Here is a 26382-nt window from a genome sequence, read left to right on the forward strand (position 1 = left end):
TCCTTTCCAGAGGAGTGTTTAGGGGAGAGATCAGAGCAATGGCTGAGAGACCGGGACTTTGGATAGGCTCCCCTAGGATTGAAATACTGGGACGAGGACAGGCGCAGGATCTTAAAGGGACATATGTGTGTGGTGAGGGGTGTGGCCTGTGTGCACCTTGGTAAATGAACAGACCTTAGATCCAGGTGACCTCATATGCAGCGAAGATTCGACCATGTCAGTCCTAAAACTACTCCTCGTTTCATGCAATAAGCAAATGACTAGTCTTGTGGGGCGTTAATAGAGGGAAGGTCCTCAGAGCTCCTCAAGTCCAGTGCCCTTACCTTACAGATGAGAAAACAGGTCTGAAGGCTGCCCAATTAGGTATCAAAGGAGCCAGGGGAAGGATCCCTGTCTCCAGCAAGCATCCGTCCTCCACACCATGCCTTCTCCTTTCCAGACAGTAGTCCTGTCAAGTGGTGACAAAGACATGGCAATGTATGTGCTCAATGCCCCACTCTCTAGCCCTCAGCAGACATTGCCAATCAATTATAGCACACTTTCCCATGGAGCTTACATATGGTCTCAGAAACCTTTTTGACACAGTATTCCGGGAAGTTACCACTAACTAGTAAGAGTTGTTGTTCAAGATACACAGCTATTTCAGGACTCTAATTGAGTTTTTTATTTTTTAAATACAGAGTAATATTTATAACAGATAAAGCCAGGGAGAGTGTCTAAAGTTTCACAGCTTCTCCAAAGGTCTTAAACTAGCTGGTAGCTCCAACCCAGACTGAGGACCTCATTAAGTAGCCAAACCTTATAGGAAGGTGGTGAGAAAAAAAGCAAAGCCTCTGCAACAAAACGCCATATGTCTTAAACATAGTTTCACAATTTGACACTCAGAACGATGCTTTTTTCTCTTATTCCTAATCCTTCTAGACTTGCCCCAATGCCATCTGGAAAAGCATTCCCAAACTGCCCAAACCTAAAATGGGCTCTCTCCTTGCTCTGACTTCCTGCAGAACTTGCTGGCCATGCCAACCATCTAGCTCAGAGAAGGAAAATAGACACGGCATGGGCTGACTTCTCTTATCTCAGAGCCACGGCGCTCAGGACTAATCAATTACCGAACTCCCAGTGAGCCTAGACAGGCCTCAGAGTCCTTCCCAAAGCCAGGCTCCAGCTGCCACTCCAGCCTATTAGGGTCAGTGCCCAAGATAAAAGCTATCTGCCATCCATGGCTCAGCCTCTAACACACTGTGCTGTGTGCCCTCCTCCCTACTGCCTTTTTTTTAAAAAAGATTTTATTGGGGACTTGGGGGAGGGGAACAGCATTGGGGAATCGGGGAAGGGGAACAGACAAGTTGCTGTCCTTTTGTTCTTCAGTCTAGTTGTGGAGGACGTCGCTTCACTGGCCCATGTTGGTATTATGATCATTGTGCTCTTCCTGGGTGAGGCACATCAGTCGCCAGTCATTGGATGGCCTCTCACGGCAGCTCACACCGGCTGCTGGCCGCTCATGCTGGCTGCCAGCCACTCACAGTAGCTCATGGCAGCCCACTGCAGCAGGGGCTGCAGCCTATGCCATCGCCTGCGACTCACGGCAGCCCAGCTCCAGGTTGAGCTGTTGTTCACCATCTTAGCTGTAGAGGGCGCAGCATAACTGGCCCTCATGTGGGATCCGAACCGGGGCCCTGCTGCTCAGAGCCAGTGTCCCAAGCTAACTCTTAACCAATGCACCACTCAGCCAGCCCCCCTATTGCCTTTAAATGTCTTGTCTCTTCATCTGATCACACATAACCCGATGGCAGGGATCAGGCTCACAGGGTCCCTTATGGAGTCCAGCCCGGGACTTTGCACATAGTAGGTAGCAGTCACCAGTTAGTTGTTGGTTTAAGGTCCCCCTGCTGGAGGCTAGTGAAGCCATCTCAGACAGCTGTCCTCCCCACACCTCTATCCCCAGACCCAGCTGTATGCTCAGTGTTTGCTGGGGGGAGGATGTGTGTGCCCTGGAGGTGGGTGTTTCTTAGCCACCAGCAGAGGGTGGAATGATTAACTTCTACGTCAGGGCTGCAGTCCTAGTCCTGGCTGGGAGAGTGGGGCTGGCTCAGTGTGATGTGTTCCCACCTGGACAGTGTGGCTGGGAGCACCCATCCCCTATTCCCAAGGATCAGGAGCTTCACCTCACCTGCCCAGGATGCCTGGCATGTTTGGGTTGGAGCATGACAGTAAAGTGGGCAAGCTCACAGCATCAGGTGTCACATGGACCTCTGCCACGAACTGATTGTGTGACCTGAGCCTCTGTGTCTTGATCTGAAAAATGGGGATGACGACATCCTCCACCCAGGGTTGTTGCAGGATTAAATGAAGCCATTCAATTAATAGCAGCTGTAACCACTATGACCTCCCTCGTCATCAGAGGAGATAAGATGGAGCTGTTCCATGTCCACAACTTTTATTATAATAATAGCTAATGTTTACTGAGCACTGTTTAAAGACCTATACATCTATTAATTCATTTAAATCTCACAGTAATCCTATGAAGTGGTTATATTTTCACTCTTCCCTTCTTACAGAACAGAAAATGGAGGCCCAGAGAAGTTAATTAACTATCTCAAGGTCACACAGCTAATAAATAGCAGAGCCAGGCCTCGAACCCAGGCAGCCTCCAGAGCTGGTATTCTGAGCCATTAGTATATACCATCTGTATAAGGTACCATACCCTGCTAAGTCAGTTGAGGCAGGTTAATAGGCCAGGGGTCAGGGACCTGTATGGTGTGGTTTGGCTCCTACAAAAGTGGCATTTACTGAACTGACTTAGCATCAGGCCCACAATACCATCTTTGTTGTAAGGATGACATTTGTTACATTAGGCCCTTAGGAGGGTCCGTGTCCAGCCTTGGCTTCCAGAATGCTTGGGCTTCCTGGGAGGGATGGGTTGGTTCTTGTCTCTTAGACACTTGTCCTCTACGAAGCTTAGCCCCAAGTCTGGGTTCGCTGCGCGGCATAGCGTAGTCCTTTGGGCGGAGGTGTTTGTGTAAGCCCCATTCCCAGTTCTGTTTTATCACCTTTCTCTGGCTTTTCTTTTGCCCTCTTACTTCCTGATGCCTTACTATGTAATGTGTGTCTATCTGTCTGTCTGTGCAGCTGGCTGAATGTCCCCTTTTGGAGCAAAATGGAGCCAAAAGTTCTACAGTAATTAAACTTTTTAAAGTTACCCTCTCCTCTTTCTCATCATCTCTGCACACTCTTAAAGGCCTGCCCTGGACTGGTGACAGGCTGGCTGCGTAGTGTCGCCTGGGAGCTTTAAAGCACACCAAGGCTGACACCCCTCCCCAAACCCTGATGCGAGTCCTCGTGGGGAGGGTCTGACCTTGGGGTATGTAACAAACTCCATGGCTGACTGTCCCTGACACAGGAAAAGAACTTGTCTGTGTCCCTGCACCTGGAATACCCTGTGCAGTTTAACCCAGACCCCTCACCTGGATCCCAAGGAGTGCACGAGGGGCTGGTGGTGACAGTAATGGGGCCACAGTGAGATGTCAATGAAAGTCCTACCAGGCACCGTGCAGTTTGAAAGGCTGGAAGGTTTAAAGAAGGGTAAGCAGTAGCTTTTGGTAGGGGAGGATTGGCTTTGAGTTTTTGGTTGCTGCTATTTTTGTTTGCTTGTTTGTTTGTTTGTTTGTTTGTTTGTTTGTTTGTTTTCAAAAACTTAAGTCAACTGAGGGTTGGCCATCCAGGAGAAAGGAAATTTTAGGAGAAGCCTCAAGAATCCTTCTCCCACCTCTTTTGGTTGGATTCTTCCCCTCCCAGAAGCAGCTTGTTGAATCCTCAGTAAGTAAAGGAAGTCGGCAGTCTCCTCCAAGGGAAACTGAGGGACGGTCTGGGGAGGGGCTGGCAGGACTGGGGCAGGCTGTGTCCCTCTGGGTATAGTCTGGGCTGCCAGCAGCTCCCAGCAGCTCCACAATGACATTCACACTCTCCCATCCATACGCCACATGCCCTGGGTGGGAGCTTCCCAGAAGAGAACTCTCGGTGGCTGAAAGGATGGGACGGGGCTGCTGGCAGGAGGGCCTCCTCTGGGCCTTTAAAGGGCGAGGGTGAGCCCAGAACAAAGGGGCAGCACTGCCTGCCTGAGAGGCTGTGCACAGCTTTCCAGGGGGATACTGGGCCTGTCTCCCCTCCTGGAGGCTGTTGTGGGTTTTCCAGAAAACCCCTCCATGGCTGGAGTCCATGTGGGCTGGGCCTCTGCCCCCTCTTCAGCACCCTTTCTCTCCTCACCACCCTCTTGCCTCCAGCCTCACTGGCCTCCACGAGGCCTGCAATCCAGTTTGGCTTTCTTTTAGCTCAGGCATTTCCCACTGTGGCAGGTTCTCCCAGTCTATCATGCCCTCCCACCAGGCGGCTGTCTCTCTCCTACCTGTTCTGTAAGTTGCAACTCACTGGGAGGCCTTGCTGTCCCCTGAGGACACATCTTTCCCAAAAAGGCGGTCACAGGGCCTGGGATTCTGCCATCCAAAGGACTTTACATGGCAGTCCCCTGTTAAGCTGCAGATGTCCCGTGAAGATGCCTCTTAAGTCATCACTTTGAGATTTTCTGCATTGGGTCTTTCTCTGACAAGGTGGCCTGTAAGGCAGGACAGAAACAGTAACATCTGGGAACAGGGATGAAGAAAGGGCATTAGCTGGGGATCTTCCAGGAACAGCCTTGGTCTACTTCCCTGTGAGCTGGCACTTGAGGTTTCCTGGGGGTAGGTCAGAGAGTGACCCTGCCACCTCCAGCCTCTCTCCACTCCATAGAATCAGAATGTTGAAGGAAAAGAGTTATGCACTATACCAGGTATCCCCCACAACACCCCTGGTTCTCAGGCTTACACACCCTCCGTGACAGGGAGTTCGCAACCTTACGAGGTTGGCATGGTGGGACAACTGTGACTGCAATGTTGTGATTGTTCTTCATCTGGTCAGAGCTCCAGACCCATCCCAATTCCTACCATCCCACCCCTCCAGTATGTCTTAAAAGCACCTCAGACTCAACGTGTCTAAAGTGAGCAGGAAGCCCAGCCCTCCCTCTGACCCCTTGCATCTGTGAATGCACTGGCCTCCAGCTGCACCCACTCCAGGCCCTACTGACCGCACCTTCTCAGCCTCCCCCGATCAGGCTTCTCTCCATCACTGCCTGCCCTTCCCCATGCAAGCTACCCTGGGCTCTCCTGGGTAATGCAGGAGCCTCCTAACTCATCTGCTCTTATTCATTCTACCCTGTCTGTTCCATCATCTGCACGGCTGCCAGGATGACCTTTTAAAAACTCTCAATGCGATTACCGCATTTCCCTGAGTATAACTCTTCAATGACTTCTTGTTGCTCTCAGGCCAGAGACTAAATTTCTTAATGTGGTCCATGAGGCCGTCAGTGCCTGACCCTTGCCGTCCTCTCCAGCCACACGTCTCACCTCCCCTCACTTTCAGAGTCCAGCCGCATGGCCATATGCGATCATGGCTAAGAACACACACTTTAGCCCCACATTGCTGTGCCACACTGGCTGTGTGACGTTGGGCCAGTTGTTTAGCCTCTCAGTGCTTTGGGTTGTACCTCTGTAAAACGGGGGTGATGATAAGAGGATCTCCTTCTTATGAGTATTGCTTTTCGGATTAAACAAGTTAAAATAAGTGCTTTGAGCAGTGATAGGTATTGTGATGACTGCGACCTGAAAAGATCCAAGCCCCTGCCCTGCAGTCACCGGCATCCACAGAGAGGGACATGCGCTCGGAGCCAGGCTTCCTGGTTCAAATCCTGCCTCCGTCCTTCTTGGCTGTGTGCCATCATGCAAGTTAATTCACCTCTTTTCCTCTTTCAGTTTTCTCCTTCATGACTAGGTTGCCGTGAGTGCGGAATAAATTACTATATGCAAGACCCCTGCCTGGTTCATAAGAAGCACATTGTTGTGCCAGGTCTTACCCATTCCTCTGTCATTACTGCTCATGCTCGGAGCTCAGCCCAGCTGTCACGTCCCCATGATGAGCCAGCCTAGTCCATGCCACAAGACAGGCTCTCAGCACCTCGCCCCTTCTGGCCACAGCTCTGATGACCGTGGTTGCTTCACACTGATGTGTGTCATTTGTAGACGCTTGTGTGTCCTCCCTAGAGAGTAAGTTCCATGAGGGCAGCCTAAAGATCTGCTTTGCTCAGGCACGTGTCCCCAGCACTGTGTATGGCTCTGGCACATATAAATGCTCAAAACCCATTTGTGGAAGGGAGGGAAAGGGGGACAAGGCGCCCGACCTCCACTCCATCCAGCACGCTCAATCCCAGCCCCCCCCCCCGTTCTGTGTAGGGGATCCCTGCTTCATCCTGTACCCAACGCAGAGATGATTCCAGACCCCCTAAAGCCCTTGAGGTCCTAGGCCCCGTGCTAACCCAGCTCCCACCCACATCCACGTAATTCCAGGGCCCAGCTCCTTGACTCCCCTGAGGCAGAGGCAGGGCCCGAGGTTAGCTGCAAGGAAGGACTTCCTCATATGGCAGCTGGAAAGCTCATCCAGGGGCATGCACCTCCTTCCTCTGACTTTCTGTGATCTGCAGAGCCTGGGGCCACATCTGTCTGTGGTTCTGGTGAAACGGGGAGCAGAGGCAGCCCATGGCATCCGGAGGACCCTCGGGCCCCTGTTTCTTGGCCCTGGGAGTCTGTGATCAGGCGCCAAGTCCATTGCACAAAGAGAGCTGTGGAGGGAGGGAGACGACAGTACTTGAGGCAGCCCCATCGCATGCCCTCCAGGCTCCCAGCACACAGGCTGCCAAGCAGACTGGGCAGGTCCATTTCTGGTGGGTGTGGGTTGAGTGTCTAGATTTCCTCCGCTTTGATTTCACCCTGCTGAGCTGCCTGTGCCCCAGGGCATGCAGCCACACAGGGGCCTGCTGCCTTCACAAACCCTGTTTGTGGGCTGCCCTCTCCAGCGGTCCCTGAGATTAGGCCCACAGAGCCAGCACTGCACAGCCCAGGTTCTGCCTCTGTGCTTTTGATCCTCACTGGAATGCCCTCCCGCCCCCATCTCCTTCTATCCAAATTCTGCCGAAGCCCAGCCCAAAGGCTGTGTCCTCCTTGGTCCACAGGGATGGTTCCTAGGGAACAGACCTAAAAGTAAATAACTTGGTTCAAGTGTGGATCAGAGACACCAGACTGGGCCCTGCCCTGAAAGGCTGGCTCAGTCTCCAACAGGGCGCTGGCCCAGTAACAGTTATGGCACAGGGTGATGAAAAGGGCTCTAGCAGATGGGCTCAAGCACTCACTCTGTGCCAGGCGTTGTAATCAGACGCTGACGCAAGGGCCGGAGCTTTGCCCAGTGTGGCCATTTCGATGGGCAACTCCTTCTTTCAACTTTTGGTTCTTGGGGTCAAAAGGCAGGCCTAACTCACCCGCCCTCTTGCAGGAAGTGGGGGTCTGAGTTTCCCCAGAGGGGGAGGGCGGGATGGCAGGAAACTTGACCACATGTCCACATGCCCGCAGCAGTGCATGAGGCCAGACGAGTCTCACCAGAGCAGGTGGAAGGAGGCAGGCCTGGCACCAGCTCAAGAGAGAAGTGGCCTTCACCTGGCCACTAAGAAAAACAAGCTGGTACAGCAGGTGCCCACCCTTCTTCATATCTAGACACCTCTTTTCGTTTTCTGATCTCATCTCATTTTTCCCTCCAGCTGTCCGGTTTAGTCCAGTGGCTAACTAATATTATCCCCAGTTTACGGATAATGAAGTTGAGGTCTGGAGAGGTTGTGATTCTTGCTTAATACATAGTTAGTAAGAGAGCTGGGGCTAGACCTCGAGGTCCTGGCACTCCCCAATGTAGCCCGAGCCACAGCCACACTGCCAAGCTCCGAGTGTGGCAGATGCTCACAGAGTTTGGAGGTTGTCTGTGCTAACCCAAAATAGAGTCCTACTACAGCCTCCAAGGGCAGGTGGGCTCTAACAGGAGTCATGCACTAATAATATCAAAAATCAATTATTAAACGACATTTCTACCTAAAGCACTTAGCACTGTGCCTTGTATATGCTGCTCAATAGGTATGGCTATTATTTTTTAATATTAACTCATTTAATAATTCTACCTGATGCTTCATGGTTTCCAGGCATTTTCCACAGCAGCACTTAGGAGGCTGACAGTCTGGGGTTGTAATATCCCCATTTTGCAGCTTTCCCCAGAAGGGAGATTCCAGACTCAAGGTCAAGGCTGTGGAGTCCAGAACTCACCTGGCTTCTGCCGCTGGGCTTCCCCCCGGACACCACGACCTGGACCCACCCACGTGTTACAGAGGCCCAGGTTGAGCCTGAGCCTTTTAAGAGCCCTAGTGCTGAGCATGGGGAGGGAATGGCCCTTAAACCCAAGGCCTGGCCAGACCTGCATTCTTTGGGGGGAGTGAGTAGCCGCTTGGCATTTTCCCTTTGATACTGATACGGGCATTTTAATAGCTGCAATGATCAGGCGGGTGATGTTTCAGCTCTGGCCACGTGGGGCATTCCAGGAGGCCCTGGCTGCCAGTAGGGGCAAAGCAGGAAGGCTTCTCTGTCCAGGATGGCTGGGGGTCCACCCCAGGGCCTCAGAAAGCTTTCCACCTGCCCATGAGCCTCAGCCTGGAGACTTCTTTCCATGGGTCTCAAATTCATGCCCAGGGGGGCCAGGCTGGTGGCCTAAGAAGGTGAAGCTGGCCAGTGGGAAGGTACAGTGATGACCTGGAGAGCACATATCCACCTAAAACAGGCAGCAACCACTCAGTACCACCTATGGTTACCATGGCCTAGTGTTTCCAGATCCTCCCATGGTACAAAAGAGGCTGGAAATCCAGACCTTTAGGTGAAATCTCCTGTTTTGTAAGCAACCAATGTTTATTGAGCACCTACTATGCCAGGCCATGTTCTAGGCACTGGGGACATGGCAGTGAATTAAAAAGACCAAAATATCCATGTCCTCGAGGAATTGACTTTCTAGTGGTGGGGAGAGACAGTAAACAAGATAAATAAGGGAACAACAACAACAAAATCCTAAGGAGAAAATAAAACAGGGAGGAGAGATAGTAAGTATAGTATGGGAAAGCATCAGGGCAAGGAAGACCTCGCTAAGAGCGATCCAGGTAGGTAGCTAGAAAGAGAACATCTCAGACAGAGAGGGCAGCAAGTGCAAAGGTCCTGAGGTAGAGGAAGCCTGGCATATGCAGGCACATCAAGGAGCCTGTGTGGTCACCCTGACTGCCATGTTGAGTGGTCTGTGGGGCAAGGGCAGGGGCAGGGGGTCCATCAGGAAGTCATCGCAGACATTAGCCCAGAGGTGATGAGCTTTGGACCAGTGGGTGGTGATGGGCGTGGTGAGAAGCGGTCAGATCCTGGATATGTCTGGAAGGTAGAAAACAAGAATTTCTGACGGAATGGGTGTGGGGTGAGGGAGAAAGAGGCATCACTGATCATGCTGAGGTTTTGAGCAGCTGGAAAGATGTCGTTGCCATTAACAGATGAGGAGGGGCAGGCCTAGGGAGCGGGGATACCAGAGGAGGAGCTCAGTTTTGCCAGGCTCATTTAGGTGTGTGTAGCCATGGAGATGTCAACTAGACAGCTGGATAAATGTGTCTGGGGTGCTGGAGGAAGGTCCAGGTGAAAGGAGCAAACAGCAGGCCATCACCACGTACAGATCCCCAAGGAGCCAGTGCACAGAGAAATGAGGTAAGAGTGGGCCCTGTGGCCCTCCCACACTGTGCCGTTAAATAAATAAGAAGGAACCGGCAAAGGAGACTGAGAAGGAGCTGCAGCGTGGTGGGGAGGAAGCCGGGAAAGTGGCAGGCTGGGAGCTGAGTAAAGAAAGTGTGTCAGGAGGAGGAGGAGCAAGCGAACGTGTGACTGGCTGAGATCAGGTGGAGAGCCACCCACTGGACTTAGCCACCCGGAGGGAGGTCATCGGTGACCACTCAGATGACCACTCAGGTGGAGGAAGTGGTCCAGGTGAGAGCAGGGGGACACGCACACCCTCCATGGGGACTTCTTCTAGAAAAAAAAAAAAGCTTCATTAAAAGACGGTTTTTTCTTCTATTTTTTTCCAATGGGAGGGACCACAGCATGTGTGCATAGGAACTTATATATCAGAGGTGGACAAAGGACAGCTCAATCCCACATGAAGCCTGTTTTTGTAAGTACGAGTTTCATGAGAGCACAGCCATGCTTGTTTTGTTTTCGAGCTGTCTATAGCTGCTTTCTGCCTAGACAGTAAACTTGAGTGGCTGTGACAGAGATCACATAGCTCCCAGGGCCTAAGATATTTACTAGCTGTCCCTCTACGGAAAACATTTGCTGACCCTTTGTGTAAGTGATTCAGTCCAGGGGAAGAAATTGATGATGCGGATGGGAGGGGGACTTGCTGTGGGGACGTCCCTGAGTAAGGAGGGGGGAAGGCCTGGTGTGCAGATGGAGTGTTGGCCTCATCTGGGAGCCCAGATGGGGCATGCAAGAGAAGGGAGAGTGTGCCTGTGTGGTTGCAGATGGACAGGTAGGTGGAAGCCTCCGGAAGGCCTTTTCTTCCTGCTTCTGTTTTTCTCAAGGTGATCAGGTGACAGCGACCTTGGGGACAGTGACCTTGGGGGCAGGGTGTTGCATTGGGAAGAGATGTGAGAACTCCTAGGATAGGGAGATGACGGTACTAGGGAAACACAGTATGCTGGCTGGGCTTTCATCTGCGATAACCATCATGTATTAAAACGAGGCGTGTGCTTTCTCGGGCTTCTCTCCTCTGCTTGGGTGCCCATGTGGGGTACGTGGAAACATTCCATCTACCAGGTTTGTGGCTGAAGTGGAAGGGCATCATGGCAGCCTAGGGTGTAGCCAGGAGAGTGATTATAATCACTGACCACAGAATTTGAGCTGGGCAAGGAGGGACGTGAAATGTGGCAGGCAAGGGACAGTGAAACAGTGGAACGACCTGCGGACTGATGGTCTTGCAGGCTGGAGGGACCCCTGGGGTTGAGGTGCTAGAAGGAGTGAGCTGCAGATCAGGGTCAGTGGGTGGGGTTGAAGTCCAGACTCTGGAAGGGTTGAGATGTTGTGATTTAATGCAGGATGTTGGGATTTAATACTTTTCCAAAATAAACACTGGCCGGGCTAAGAAAACACACACCCATACCCTGAATTTAGCCAGTTTTTCGCTCCCAGGAGTCTCTGCTGAGCTCCAGGGCTGCAAGTGCCCCTGAGCACCTGGACTCCTCCACAAGGAAAACCCTGAAGCTCAGCCTGACCCTACTAGCCAAACCTGTCATCTTCCCACAGGCCAGCTTTTGCCACTGTCCTGTCCCCATGGGAACATCTTGGCTGCCCACGGTAGAGCCTGGTCCCTAACCCCTCCCTACCAAGTCCATCCTGTTGCCTGTCCATTCTTCCTCTTGCATATCCTCCTCCTTGTCCGCTTCTCTCCATCATACTGCCGTGCCGTAGCCCAGACCACCAGTGTCTCTCAATTGGAATGATGACTGTGACAGCCTCCAGAGAGGAACCTCAGCCTCCAACCTTCTTGCTGTCCCGGTCTATTCTCATCTCCAGGGTCTAACCTGTGCTTGGCATCTTGCTGTTGTTGAATTGGACAACCTTAACGTTTGCAACCTGTAGCCAAAATGCTGCCATCTCAGGGCTCTTATAGAACCCAAATTTCACCACGTGCCTCCTCTGTATCAAATCCTTGAATGGCTCCACCAGGCTAGACCCCTTACCTGGCACAAAGTCCCCCATCTTTTACTCAACACTCAAAGTCCGCAGTCACCTACCTGGACACATCTCAACACACTTCTCCCATAGGAAGCTCACGCTCCTTTGCTGATGGGACTGTGTCTTGTTCTCTCCTTTGCACAGTCTCACAGTTAGTAGGAGCTCCATATATATCGGGTTGACTCAATGAAAGTATTGAACTTGAAGGTGGAGGACCTGGACTTTAAGCCTTCTGTGGCTTACTTATTCAATGCAGTTTTCTTCCCTTCTTTGAGCCTATTTCATTGCTTGTAAAATGGGTCGACTTCTGGCCTGTGGCAGTGAGGGTCAGGTAAAGGCTTAGGAAATGTGAAAATTACTTCCAGGTCTGTCTTAGGTTGGGTTCCCAAGGGCACAGGCTCTGAGGTGGAGGTTTGTAAGCAGGAGACTTTGTTGGATCAACACTGGAGGGAGTGAGGGAAGCAGGGTTGGGCAGGAGGAGCTGAGCTGGGATGCAGTCGCGACAGAGGCCTCAGCTGGTCCCATGGGAATTCTGCAGCTGGATGGCCCTCAGAGTCACCCTGAATGGAGGCAAAAGGGTTGGGTCTTTGTACCATATCTTTAATTGGATATGGGGGAGTGAAGCGGGCATGACCCTGGAGGAGGCCGCTCCTTTCCGCTGAGAGCAGTTCCTGGAGAAAGACTGGACCTTCAGCAGCCAGCACACGGGTAGCTAAGTATGACTAGCCTGAGTAGGAGGCCTGGGTGGCGCAGCACAGCATCCTCACCGGCTCTAGAGTTTTATGGCTGTCAGTAGCCATGGAAACGTCAGAGATCCGTGTTGTTATAAATTCAGTCTCTGTCAGCGCCCTACTGATCTGCCCTCCCACCACGTGCCTGTCCCTCACCCAAGTCACTCCAACCACACTGCCCCTTTTCCTCTTCCTCAAATACTTCATGCACAGCCCTGCGTCAGAGCCTTCGCTTCTGCTGGTCCCTCTGCCTGGAACACACTTCCTCCAGATCTCTGCACAACTCATGTTCCTGCTTCATCAGCTCTTTGCTCAAATGTCCCCTCAACAGAGAGACCTCCCCTGACCCCCGAGATTAAAATATTCTCTTCCATCCCCTCACCCTGTTATATGTTTCTCTACCACACTCATCACTGCCTGAATTATATGTTCATTTGTTTCTCTCTGAAATGTCTGCTTTCTCCACTGGAAGGTAAGCCTCCTGAGGGCAGGGGCCCTGTCCATCTCATGGGGCAGTCTTCATCTCCAGGGCCCAGCCTGTGCTTGGCACCTTGCTGTTGTTGAGTGTGTGACAACCCTGTGGTTGCATCCTATAGGCAAAATGCTGCCAACTCAGCTGGCCTTGGCTTGTCACTCAGTGACTGGCTCTGTCACTTAGCAGACTTGTGTCACACGCCTACTGTGTTCCAAGAACAGCCACAAATAAGTGCCTTAAGAGCCCAAGGTTATTGGTGGGAAGGGAAGTAGACAGGTACAGTCCCTCACTGGAAAGTGGTATCGGTGAGCTGGGTTCAGAGCAGGGCATCACGGGGCCTTTCCCCAGACTTTGTCTTAGGAGGCCACTTGTTTGTCCAGTGGCCATTCATTCTGTGCCCACCTGTGACCTAGCTTCAATATCCATCCACCTAAAATTTGTGTGCCAGCTTCCGTTTCTGAATGAAGGCCTCCCCTTTGGGACATTCCTCCCTTCCTCCCCCTCCTGTCTGCTGTGACCTCTTGCCTCGTCTGCCCTCAGACCCCCTGTCCTGTCTGTTGCTGTGCTCCCTCTTCCAGGATCATTTCTACACACCCTTCTCCAAGAGGATGGAGTGGACTTTGCATCAAAAAGCCCGAGTTCTCATCCCACATCCATCACATACTGGCTGTGTGACCTTCAACAATTTACTCAGCCTCTCTGAGCCTCCATGTCCTTAAGTAAAAAAAAAATGAGGTCACTATTAAACTTACCTTGGAGTTAGATTGTGAAAAATAGATGTGATTGTATAAAAGTACCCAGCTCAGTGCCAGTATAGAGTGGGGCTTAGCAGACATTATTAGTTTGATGTGAATCCTCATGAAGCTTTTTTGACCTGCCCACTCTACCACCAAACTAGAGGTGACACCACATCCTACCACACCTCCCATGCAGCTTTCTTTACCTCCCTCATGGCCCACCCTAAATGGCAGAGCTGCACAGTAGTTAAATGCTGGAGAAATGCTGATGCAGGGCCAACTGGCATCCTAAACTGGTCCACATGTCGGGAACACTGGACATCGTCAATCACTTCCAGCCACAGTACAGGCCCCAGGGGGCCAGACCTTCCAGTTTTTCAAGAGAAATTAGAAACGCAGATTTGCATGAGAAATCAGCCTCTGCAAAATATTGGCAACAAATGCAATGAAAAAAAATAAATAACTGTGGGAACCAAGTAAAATACATCTAAGGGCCAATTTGGCTCTGGGGCTACCAGCTTCTAACAGCTGTACTAGCTTCAGAGAGTGTGGGTTCAAATCCCAGCCTTACTCCACCCCTGACCTTGGCCAGGTTAGAGTCTGCTCTCTGTGTTTCAGGTTCCCCCACCTGTAACTTGAGTGCAACAATAGCTAATATGTGTTGGTTTCCCCCTGGGTGTCAGGCACCTTTCTTTCTATGTATCGGCCTTTTCGACCCTCTCAGGAACCCAGTGAGGTAGGGACTGTTATCTACTTAGGGTCCGTGAACTTTGTATGAACCCAGGAAGTCTGGCCCAGAGGCATGCGTGCTGACCTCTGTGTGAGTGTAGCCCACGCCCCAGGGTGCCTGTGAGGACTGAGGCATGAGGGGCACTGCCCTTGGCCGAGTGGGCACTCCAGGTGCTGGTGCTTACAGGCGCTCACTTGTCCATTCACCACCACGGAACTGCGTCTCCTTCAGGGCAGGAGGTGCCACCTCCTTGGGGCCTTCCAGATTGGCTCAATGATTGGCACACTAGTGAGGAAGAGGTTTGGTGGAGGGGCAGAGGGCCTGCCTAGCTCCCTACACCCACTCCTGCCTGTGTCGGGCTCTGTGAGGGACACTAGAAGAACAGAAGTCACTCTTCCTGCCCCGGGATCCAACAGGAACCCAGAACTAGTCAGGGAACAAACAGTAGACAGCCAAGAAAAGCGGGCCATTGTACCCAAGAGTATACGGTGCAGGAAGGCCACAACTGGTTTTTAGGGTCCTGTGGGTGGGGTTAATTTCTTTAAGAGCCTTCTGAAGACACCCGATATTGAGATGACCTAGCTGGGACCTCCGTCTGCTTCTTATTACCCAGATGTCTGGTGGCCAGTCTTTGATCCAGGAATGTCCTCCTGCCAGCCCCCAAGCGGCCTCTCCCCGCTACCTCCCACCCCTGCCAGCCCGCAGACGATTTCCAGGGCTTGGCCTTTACAATCCCTAGTGACTCTTTTCCTCTGTTTCCTTGTGCAGAAATGGAAACTCCACTCTCGCAGGCGCCGGGAGGCCCCGAAGACGTCTCCAGGGTGTCACTGCCCTCCAGGTAAGGAGCCCTGCAAATGGATGACTAGGACAAGGACACATACCAGGGGCCCTCTCAATGGTTGTGCTCTGGCCATACATTGCTCAGAGCATCACTTTTCATTTGAAAGATGAGAATGACAATATCTGTGATGTGACCTTCCACCTACTCATTGATTAGCCCACTCATCCCCTATCCATCATTCACTCATTCAAGCATTCATTCATTCATAAATTCTTCCATGGGTCTTCACTGTATGCACCACATTGTGAAATTAGATGAGATAATGGGTGTGGCTATGTTTTGCAAATTCTGCAGTGTTATGCAGAATTGAAGAGAAGTGGGGGGGGGGATGGGATGGGATAGGGATCAGGCTCATCACGGTCATTACTGTGCCTCTAGCTCCTGACACATAGTAGGTATACAAAAGTGCTGTTACCAGAATGAATGAATTACCCATAATTGTAAAACTTGACTGCCTTCACTAAGTGGTTTAGGGTGCTTGCGTGTTCAATATATAGTATCCAGGCTATCCCCCCCACACACATGTGCACACAAGCTCAAGGTTGCAAGACGATGTGGTGTCACAAAGTTAACAGGTCCCACCTGGATTCAGGTTCTGCTTCTGTCATTCACTAGCCCTGTGTGGGCAGATCACCTCCGAGGACTCTTCGGAGGACTCTTCAAGTGCCTTTTCCTCTGTCTCACACAGCCTGCTTCTCATGTGGGTCTGTTCATCTAGTCAGGGCTGTGTACTGAGTTTCTGCTGTGCTGGGTGTCATGCTGTGTGTTGGGTTCAACTGCATTGTCCATAGTTAATAATAATGATGTTATAGTTCATGAGGACTTTTCTAGTTGCTGACCATTATTATTAAGCCATGAGCATGACAGATGAGCAAGTGGCACTGTTCCCATGGCAACTGGAACGGGCCCTACTTTTGGGGTGGGGGTGGGGTGAAGAAGGAAGCTCCAAAAAAGGGTTGAGGGAGACAAGGTAATACTTCTGAGTAATCACAAAGGACTTCACCCTGCTCCAGGCCTCTGCCAGCTCAGAGTGTGGCCCCTCAATACCTGCTGTGGGCAGGTGGCATTGGCAGGATACCAACTGGGCTCTCTGACAGCCCCTCCATGGACACAGTAGCCAAGGCGCCCTAGTAGCCCTCACCCAAAGGCCCCAACCAGGGAAAAGAGGCCAACAGCTGTTGAATGTATGGGAAATGGAGGGACTGCACTTGCCGGAGCATGGTAGGCTGAGGTGGGAGTCACAGTTCAGGGGTGCTGCCATGGGAGATGGTTGAGAGCATGACAAGATTCAGCTGGCCCCAGTCAGAAGAGGGTAGTCTGGGTTAATTAAAAGGGTATCTAGAAGCCCTGGGAAGCTCTCTCCCTCCCTCAGGGCTCAGAAGACTGAGCCCTGGGATCTGAGAAAGCTTTTGGGAGAAGAATGCCAAGATTAATGAGATGAAAAGAAGCAAGGGTGGGGTGATGGGGCTGGGGCAGAGCGACTGTAGCATCAGGGTTTCTGGGGCAGCCCACGTTTCAACAGGGTTTCTGGGGCAGCCCACGTTTCAAGTAATCCTATCTGTTGTCCCCATAAGTCTTGGTCAATTGCAATCGTTTTTTGCTCCAAGTATAAAACGCTGGTGAAGGGCAGGAGACTTGGAGCCATGGAAGATAGAGGTTTGGATTCCAGCTCTGACATTTACCAGCTGTGTGACCTTCAGAAAATTATTTAACCTCTCTTTCCTCCTTTGCCTTGTGTGAAAAATGGTGATAATACCCACCTGCAGGTATGGGGGTAGAGATTCAGTGAGATCATTGTGGGAAGCACTTAACACCTTTCCTGACTCCTAATAAGTGTAATTATTATTAGTTTCCCCTCTGTCCCTCTTGCACTTTAAAGACGCACAGAAATCCTCATCAAGCACCATGTCCTGGTGTTGGGGGGCAATGTGGGCTGCACCTTTGTGGCAAGGCAGAGGCTTGCCCTTCTCCCTTCCCTGCCAGATTGGGCCTCCCATGTCCCGCCTGCCATCAAAGTGGGTGCCTAACCAATAGGTATCAGTTTTGTGCTACAGAGCATCTGGCTGTGGTGGTCTTGGGAGGCTGGGAGCTGGGGAGGATGTGCCAGAAGGGAGAAAAATTCGGGAAGAGTGCTTCATCTCGCCTCACCTTCTGGGAGTCTGTGTGAGACCCAGAGCTCTGGACAGGGAAGAAACAGCTGTGAAGCAGCATGAGCAGCTCAGAGGTGATGGGTGTGAGAAAAGCACAGTGGGGAGAAGGAAGGGCTTGACGCAGGTCCTCTGTGAGAGGGGCCCCCAGCATGAATTAAATTGACCAGGAGATGGGAGGAGACAGAGCAGGGCCTCCTGGGAGGGATGTCCAGGTGTTAGAGAATTCCCCAAAGTATTGGTCAGAGCCAGGTGGGTAACACCAGGAGACTTTAAAGAGAAGACCCCAAATTGAGGCAAAATAGGAAGAAGACTAAGATGCTTTCCTAGCTTTTTGGAGCTGACAGAGAAGGACTGGAAGGGCTGCACAGAAGCATCTCAGACAATGGAATCACGGAGGGAATGCATCTGCATGGATGGTCTAGGTAGATCCTGCTGCATGCCTAGACCTGCCCCCTCTGCCCACACTGAGGCTTCTCACCCCATGGTCAAGTTACTTCCTCCACACTTAAGTCTCTTGGCCATGTGGCTGCCAAGCTATTATGAGTAATAATAGTTACTGCCACTGCCCCTAACTGAGCACCTACTATGTCCAGGCATGGAAGTGAGCACTTCACATTGACGGATGATTTTCTCCAGGACACTGGAAGTAGGCAGAGTGGAGTTCTGACATTGTAAAATGTTTGCAGTCTTCAAACTCATGGGTAAAACACCACTGTCATTCTTGCATCCCAATCAGTCACCTCTAATCATTTTATTAGGGTCAGAGTTTATGAACTACTTTAAAGTTCCCAATACTTGCAGAAGGACTTGGACAATTGTAAAGCGCCACATACAAAGTAAAAGCATTATTCCCTTTTGTCTTGCCAGCACCTAGTGTTGTGCCCCCTACAGAGTAGATGCTCAGTGAATATTCCATAACTGATTATCAAGAATCATTCCTGAGTGATTGGATTCTTTCTCCTGTTCTCCATCTCCCCTCTGGTTGGCTTCGGATACCTCTCTGCCCCCAAGACTGCTCTGAGTAGCGCCTGATGCTGAAGTCACTGCTGTTGGGACACAACAAATAAACACACGCTCTTCCTGCCCACTGTGGCCTCTGAGATTGCAGCCTAGAGCCCCAAACCCGTGCCTGCCCCCAGCTTGCCTCTGCGGCTGACCGGGCCGAGGTGGGAGTCCTGTGGTGGGTGTGTTCTTCCTTGTGGCAGTCTTGGGCCCTGGGTGGCATCCAGAGGGCTTGGGACACATAATCGTGGGCAGAAAACCCACCTCCTTCCCTTCCTATGCTGACCTCGCCAGCATCCTCCCAGGACCCTCCCTGTCCCAAAATAACCATGTGCTGGCTGGGCTCTGGCTGCATCCTGCTTCTGGGCTGCATGCGCTGTTTGCCGGGGGAGCGATGGGCTTGCAAGCCTGGGAGGGGATGCCAAAGGTCTGGCCGCATTAGGAGGGTCACGACGGCCAGAAGTTCAGAGGAATAGGTGTGGGCCTTTTACAACGCGTATGCCCTGGCGGGACAGGAGAAGGGCCTTGGGAACAGATATACAGACCATGGGACTTCCTAGGCCACTTGGAAAGAACACAGAGATCAGGGAAACTCTCCCATTCTCTGTTCCTGTTCTTAGCAACAAATGAGGAGCAGGACAATATAGGCTCCGGTCGGCAAGGAAACAGCTACTTCAGGCCCGCCACGCTGGGGCTGGGTGGGGCTGGCAGTGGCACATGGCTGCACACACAGAGGGAGCCAGGACCAGTGGAGCTGCTGGAGCAGATCACTCCACTGTCTGGGCCTCACCTCTAAGGGGAAGGGCAGGCTAGAGTCATGCATGGACTACTAAGCTGAGAAGCTGGACTGCGATAGTGGGGACCAGGTGGTAATATGGTCAGATCTGTGCTTTGTTGCTGTGGCCAGCTCTGGTATAGAGGATGAATGAGTGGGACACAAGGGGTTTTCAGCCAGGCTAGTTGGAGAGGCCACGGTCATACTCTGGCCTAGGGTGTGCTAACGAGAGGTGCATATGATGTGCTGGGGATCCCAGAGGAGCCTGGGACTCCAGCAATCATCACTGAGGAGGTGGCAGTTGGTTGGTGGTAAGGACCACAGAAGCAGATGGGAGAGCATATAGTTAGGGTATAGACCCGGTGGCCACCATAACAATAGACCCCAAATACAGGGACTCCACCAAGGTGGGGGTGGTCTTTTCCTTAGCAAGCCAGAGGACAGTGGTCCAGGGCTGGCAGGGTAGCCCTGCCATCGTCATCAGGTGGCTTTCATCTCTGGACTCCTGGCAGCTGCTTCGTTCTCACCGTCCCCTGGCCAGCATGAAAGGGGAAAGTGCCCAGGGGAGTATATGCCCCTTCAGGGCAAAGCTTGAAGAAAAGCAACCTGACATGTATCACTTCTGCTCATACCCCATTGGCCAGCCCTTAGTCACATGGTTAACCCCAGGTCCAAGGGAGGCCAGGCCGTGTTTTTTGGCTGGGTGGCCATTTGCCCAAATACAACTTTATTACTATGGGAAGTGGGAGGACAGATACCAAGGAACAACTAGCCACCTGCATGGAGGGCATTCCAGGCTGAGGCATGGGCAAGGACAAAGGCTCTGAGAGTGAGGAAAAGGCCGGTCTATTTGTGAATGGCAAGCAGCTGGAGGAAGCAGAAGTAGCGATGGGACATAAGGGTGGAAAAAGATAGCAAAGAGACAGGCTGAGGAGTTCCAGCTCTCTCCTTTCAGAGAAAGGCAAAGAGTTTCATCCTGAGGGTGATTGATTAGTAATGACTGCCTGGAGGGCTATGCTGAGTCAGATTCTGAGGCTGCATCCAAGTGCAGCAGATGTGGTAATCGCTTAATGATGTCTGCCGTAGGTGCCCTGGTGGTAGTCAGCAATGTATGTGCCCTGGCTTTGTTACCCCACCAGAGATAATATGGCATCAGAGAAGGTTTTTGGAGTAGGGATGGGACCTGATCCAATGTGTATTCGAGAGCAATAACTAGCAGTGATGTGGACAATGGCTTGGAGGGGAGAGAAGCTTCTTCTGGCAACAAAAGTCTGTGATTCTATGAACAAGGCTCTATTTTCTCATGTGTTGCCCTTCATGCTCAGGTTGGAGCTGCCTGGTTATTTTCCATAGGTGGTGAGAGCTGGGGTCCACATGTCCTGAAGTCCTTTCTTTGTCTAGCCTAGCCCTGGCACCAGATTTCACCCCCAATAGCTGTATGACATTTACATGGGCAAGGCCTACGGTCAGCTGTCTCCAGCTGGTCCCCTCTCTCCTCCCCTGGGCTGCAGCAGAGCAGACCCACAGCCGCCCATGCCTTTTTTGCAGTTCTCCTTACTTCAGACTCTGCTAACCCAGAAAAGGGAGAATTCAGAACAACGTGTCTATTGGAGCCATTAATAAAGAAAAGGATTGCAGAGCTGATGGTTGTTTTAGGGAGAACATTTCAATGAAAGAAATGCTGTTTTCGGGTACCTCAGAAATTCTGCTTTACATGCAAATAATTGTTGGGTTAATTCCGAGTCATTCCTGGCTATTCTTTAAAGCACATCCCTGGGGGCCAGCCTAGGAAGAGACCCTCCTGCTTGATTCAGACTCTCCCTGGCTCTGTTTCAGCCAGAGGGATGGGCTTTCACATGCTGTGTCAGCTTCATTCCCCCTCTTTCACCCCCACCTCCTCCTGCTGACTCTGCAGCCCTGTCTCATGGCCCATCTGACCCCCAGACACGCAGGTTCCAGCCCACAGTGGCAGCATCATGCCTCCTTCTCTCACGTATTGCACTCCATCGGTTGCTGGGTCCTGAAAATTCTACTCCTCTGCTCAAAACCATCCTTGGCTCCCTACCCGAATAATAAGCCCATTTGTCTCTCTAGCCTAGCCCCACTGGGCTGTACTCCTTTTCTTTCTGTAAAATTAGACTACTCACCTGCCGGGCCCATATGCTGGGGTCTCACCTGTGCACATCTGCTCATCCTGTTCTGATATCTTTGTTTGCTCTTCCCACCTGATGACCTCTGGACCCCTCCAGGCCTGTACAGCATCCCTGCAGCCCCTCCCATCCTTCTCTCCTAACACAGCCTTTCCCTTCAGTTGTGCTGTTTGGTTACTATGTTAACGGGACGCCTGGGGTGTGCTCAATGTGTAATCCAGGGAAACCCACCTACTGGGACAAGTAATTTGTCTTGAAATGAGAAGTGAGAACAGACCAAAATGTATACACCTGAGAAGGTTTCTCCTTAGCCGTGGTCATAAGCCATGTGCTGTCACTTCTGTAGACACTTGACAGCAAACCTCAGTGTGAGGCTAGTACACAGAGAGAAACTTTTGTGGGTTTCCAGCCAGGGAGAGCCTTTCCCACCTATAAACTGCACTGGGCAGCCTCCTTGACGTCGTCTGCACCTAGATGTGTCACAGGCTGCCCATCCTCAAAGGACACCTGGCTGAAGCCATCGTCTGTCTCCCACACCTGGCCCTTTTCCAACATTTCCAACCTTGGGGAATGGTGCCATCACCGCACGGGTCCTGCACCTGGGCTAGACCCTGGAAGTCAGCCTGGACGCCGCTTTTTCCTTCACATCCCATCGATCACCGAGCCCCACTGATCCCCTCTAGCTTCACCATTGTCACTCTTGTTCAGGCTGCTGCCATCTCGTACCTTATTCACCACAGTAGCCCCTAACTGGCATCCTACAATCCCTTCCTCACCCGGAAGCCAGAATGGTCTTTTAAAAATTAATGCATAACCCTAGTTAAAGCACTTTAGCACTTTTCATCATCATCAGGATAAAGGCCTGAATCCCTGATGTGGCCTACTGCCCTCTCAGGCCTCCCCTCCCACCAGCTGTTATCCCTTCTGCATGCAAAGTGACACCTGTGATGCCCTGGTGACACCATTGTGCTGGCCATAGCGTTTGGAGCAGAGAGGCTGTGGGGGAAGGGAGCCGTGGCCAGACCAGAGTGGGATGTTGTGCTTCAGACACCAAACAGCCAGTCAATAAATCCCGAACCCTGGACTCCAAATAAAGGCACTTCCTGTGGCCTTTGGGGCCCTATTTTGGGCAACTAGCTTGCCCCAGAAGGAGGGCTGGCTGTTACCTTGGAGAGGGCACTGGGCATAAGGAAGCCCCCAGCCCTCTCGGGGAGGAGGGTCAGGAGCCAGCGTGGGAAGGGCTGCAGAGACTCACAGCTGCCCGCAAACAGCCTCCACCTGCCCCTGGAAGCACCTCGTCTCTCAAGGCTCTCTGCTCTGCTCTGCACTTTAGAGCTGCCTGGGGAATTCTCTAAAGTTAATTTCTTCCCCATTTCCTCCCCAAAGCACTTCCAGATCCCCAGCCCTCCTGGACGTTGCTGATAATGTGTTTCTCCTAGATCGGCTCTGATAACACTGCCCGGGTGGTCGCTGGGATTTGTAGAGAAATAAAAATAAGGAAATGGAAGGTTCCGGAAAGGCAGTGTGCTGGGGCCAGAAGAGCCCTGGACTGGGAATCGGTCCCAGACCCTGAGGGACTCTGAGCAGGTCACTGTACTCTTTCTGGGCCTCAGTTTCCTTACTTGGAAAGAGAAGCAAACGACTTTGAAGAACAATGTGGTAATATCTGGTAAAGTGTGGAATGGCCCCCAACAAAGCCTCCCCTCTCCTGGGCACACCCTAGAGAAACACACGTGCGTAAGAGAACAGGGGGTGTTCGTTCCAGCTCTGGTCTGGCCATGGCTCCCTCCCCCTATATCCTTTCTGCTCCAAATGCTACACCACCGTACAAAGGCATCACAGGCATCACTTGGCTTACAGAAGGGATAATAGCTGTGTGTACTACTGAAAAAAGGAAAAGAAAACCTAAATATTTGTCAGAAGAGTGAAGACATCTTGAGGATATTAAATTGCAATACTTTCATCAATGCGGTACCATACGTATTGAGCACAGATGAACTTGACCTCCGGGCTAAGCTATCTATACCATGGATAAATCTCCCCTTATTGAGGGGATAAAGCAAATTGCAAAGAACTTTTACAATATAATTCATTTATATAAAGTTAGAAACATGTAAAACAACATGATACATTGTTCATGGAATATATGTATAATAAAGAAATGCAAGGAAGTGATAAACATCAAATTCAGTAGGGAGGAGGGACAAGGTGGAGACTGAGGTCCCTGGAGGTTTGGCCATATTGCTAACTATTAAGCTGGATGGCAGGTATGCCAGGTTCATTATTCTTTATTTTTTTGTAACCACCTGATTGCGATATAATTCACATATATAATTCATCCATTTCAACTATACAACTCGATGGTTTCTAGTATATTCACAAAGTTGTGCAACCATCCATAATCAATTGTAGAACATTGGCATCACCCCCAAAAGAAACCCACACCCTTTAGTAGTCACCCTCCATTTCCCCTCAACCTCTCCAGCCCAGGCAACCACTAATCTACTCTCTATTTCTACAGATGTAACATAATGTTTTCAAGGTTATCCATGTTGTAGTATGTACCAGCACTTTCCTTTTTATTGATGAATAATACATTATATTATGTTTATACCTCTTTGACCGTCTAATATATTTCAAGATTAAACATTTTTTAATCATGAAATTGATTAGAGGATGTTGTTGGATTCGAGGATGTTGACGGGACCTTTCAGACCTGACTCTACAGTACCTAATTGGCACTCTTCACCAGCAAGGATGTATCATTGTTTGGAGCTTAGATCCTGTGTGTGGGGCCTTCGGCCAACTCTGGGCTGGCAACAGTAGTGCCAGCCCTGCCAGGACCCATGTACAGGGGGCCAAACCCTGCCTGGCTGGACTCCCAACACCCAGTCCCCTCCTGATGCTGTGCTTCTCCTGTCCCCTCCTCTGCCCCACTCAGTGTCACCACCTCTGAGGCAGCTCCTGTGGCTCTCCCAGGCTAGCTGATGGCTTTCTCTGGGAGCAGCAGCCAGGCAATGAGGGCTGACAGCATTGCAAGTTCCTTCACTTTTCTGTGTATCCGTCTCTGCCACTGTGAACTGAGGTACTGGTGCCTGCCAATAGACCAGGGATTAGGACTCAGTGAAATAAGTTCTACACCTATTGTCCATAGCTCTGTCTTGTTCAGGATCCCCCTTTATGTCTCTGACTCCCCCACTACAGGAGGGTTGTCCCAGGCAGGGCTGGGCTATCTGCAGGGATGTGCAATTGCACGGCTTCAGCAGCAATGATACCCAGTTGACCTGCCCAGGGACAGGCCAGCTAACCCAGCAGTTGCAAGTGTGACTCCCAACAACCCTGGGTTCAAATCCCAGGAATCCCATTCTACTCCTTCTTAGTCATGGGACTGTGGATGAATTAATGTCTTGACCTCGTGTGAAATGGAGGACGATAATACCCACCTCCTTGGCCTGACGCATACGTGGCTCATAACGATTTGTTAGTTGCCATAATGATGATGATTATGTTGAGTGGAAAAGGGCTTCTGGTGAAATGGGGTCGTGAGGAGAAGTGATAGGCTTTGCCCAGTTGCACCCAGCCACATGAGATCTTAGAAGGGAATGCCACATCACGCCACCAAATGCAACGGGGAGATGCGGCTGAAGCTACAGAAAGTGTCAGCTCCCTCCTACTTCCCTTTCTGCCCTGTTGGAGAATAAATCATTCTAACTCGATGAAAAAACTCTGGATGCTTCTATTTACAGGACACTACACAATGTACTGCAAGAGGTGCAAAATGACCGAGATGTATGCCTGCCCTCAAAGCATTTGCTGTGGGGTGGGAGACCTCAGTTTGAGTCCCAGCTCTCTAGGTTTAGCTCTTCAGCATTGAAAAAGCCACTTAACCTCTCTCAGTTTTCTTTCCATTAGCTCATCTCTTACATAAAATTAATGATCTTACAGGGTGATTGCAAAAGTTCTTGGTCAACTGTGGGGCACTATACAAATGAAAACTATTAGAGAGAGAGAAATCAGACTTGTCCACAGTCCAGTTATACAGTAGAAGGTGAAGTGTGTTGAGTGCTGTGGTAAATAAACAAAGGGCCGTGAACCATGGCAGAGGGGTGGTTAGTTACAAGCGGGGTGATGGGTGGCTCCTTGGAGGCGATGTTTGAGATCACCACTGATGCCTAGGGTCAGAGAGCCTTGGAACCCTGGTTTATAGAGAAAGACGTGTCCTTCCTACACTCCACTGTCCCCAGCCAAAGCCTAGACTGGGAACCCCTAGGCAGGGGGGCTTTTCAAAGAGGCCATGTTTATGTCCTGTACCACATGGAGGCAGGCAATTGGCCTCACTCTGTCCCGAGAGGGGAAGGGGCCATGTTTGTAGCAGCTGTTGTTGGGGGTGGGAGTGACTCTGGACTTTTGTAGGAACTCGAAAGAACAAGGGACAGCTGTCTGGCTGGGTGGACTTGTAAGGATGGTAGAAGCCGCTGGGTGTTTATTTCTCTCTGTCTGTCCAGCTCCCTGTCTCAGAGGGGCCAGCAGAGGAGACCAGGGGAACGAAGAGACGGTTTTGCCCCAGGGTCCGAGAGAATCATCCACTCCTGCGATGATTCCACACCTTTGTATCACACACTTACCTGTTAGAGCTCTTTCCTTAGAACCTGCCCTATAAGGGCAGAAACTGTGGCCAGAGTGAATCCCCAACCGCTCACCCCCTTATCTCAACTCAGCAAAGGCAGGCCAGGGACCAGTGGCCAAGCTCTGGGCTGGCTATGTGTTCTTCAGGGCTCCAGGCTGCCCACGGACTAAGTCAGCATGTGACCTGGGCCCAGCAGGGTTTAACAGCTACCCCAGGAGCAAGCTCAATGCCATGGAGATAAAAGGTGAATTAGACACAGTCCCTCCTATCCAGGGTTAGGTGAGAGCTAGGCAGAAGTATAAGCATCACATTTGGAAAATGCAAGAGAAGGAGTGGTTACTTTTGAATGGGGAATCAGGTAAGTTTCCGTGGAAGAAGTGGCATTTGAAACAGTCTTTGAAAGACAAGGAAGACGTCAGTAAGTGAAAACATATATAAGGATACTGTAAGGAAAAGAAA

The 26382-nt window shown here is 51.2% G+C and overlaps 1 protein-coding gene across 1 annotated transcript in view; it reads left to right on the plus strand.

Moving 5' to 3' along the window:
- Nucleotides 1-26382, plus strand: part of COL13A1 (collagen type XIII alpha 1 chain) — a 146420-nt gene that overhangs the window by 5141 nt on the left and 114897 nt on the right. The window contains exon 2 of the mRNA XM_019624539.1: nt 15147-15216. Coding sequence (XP_019480084.1) covers nt 15147-15216 — 70 coding nt within the window. The remainder of the gene's footprint in view (nt 1-15146; nt 15217-26382) is intronic.

Source organism: Hipposideros armiger, unplaced genomic scaffold, assembly GCF_001890085.2.
Source record: "Hipposideros armiger isolate ML-2016 unplaced genomic scaffold, ASM189008v1 scaffold_15, whole genome shotgun sequence".
NCBI lineage: Eukaryota > Metazoa > Chordata > Mammalia > Chiroptera > Hipposideridae > Hipposideros > Hipposideros armiger.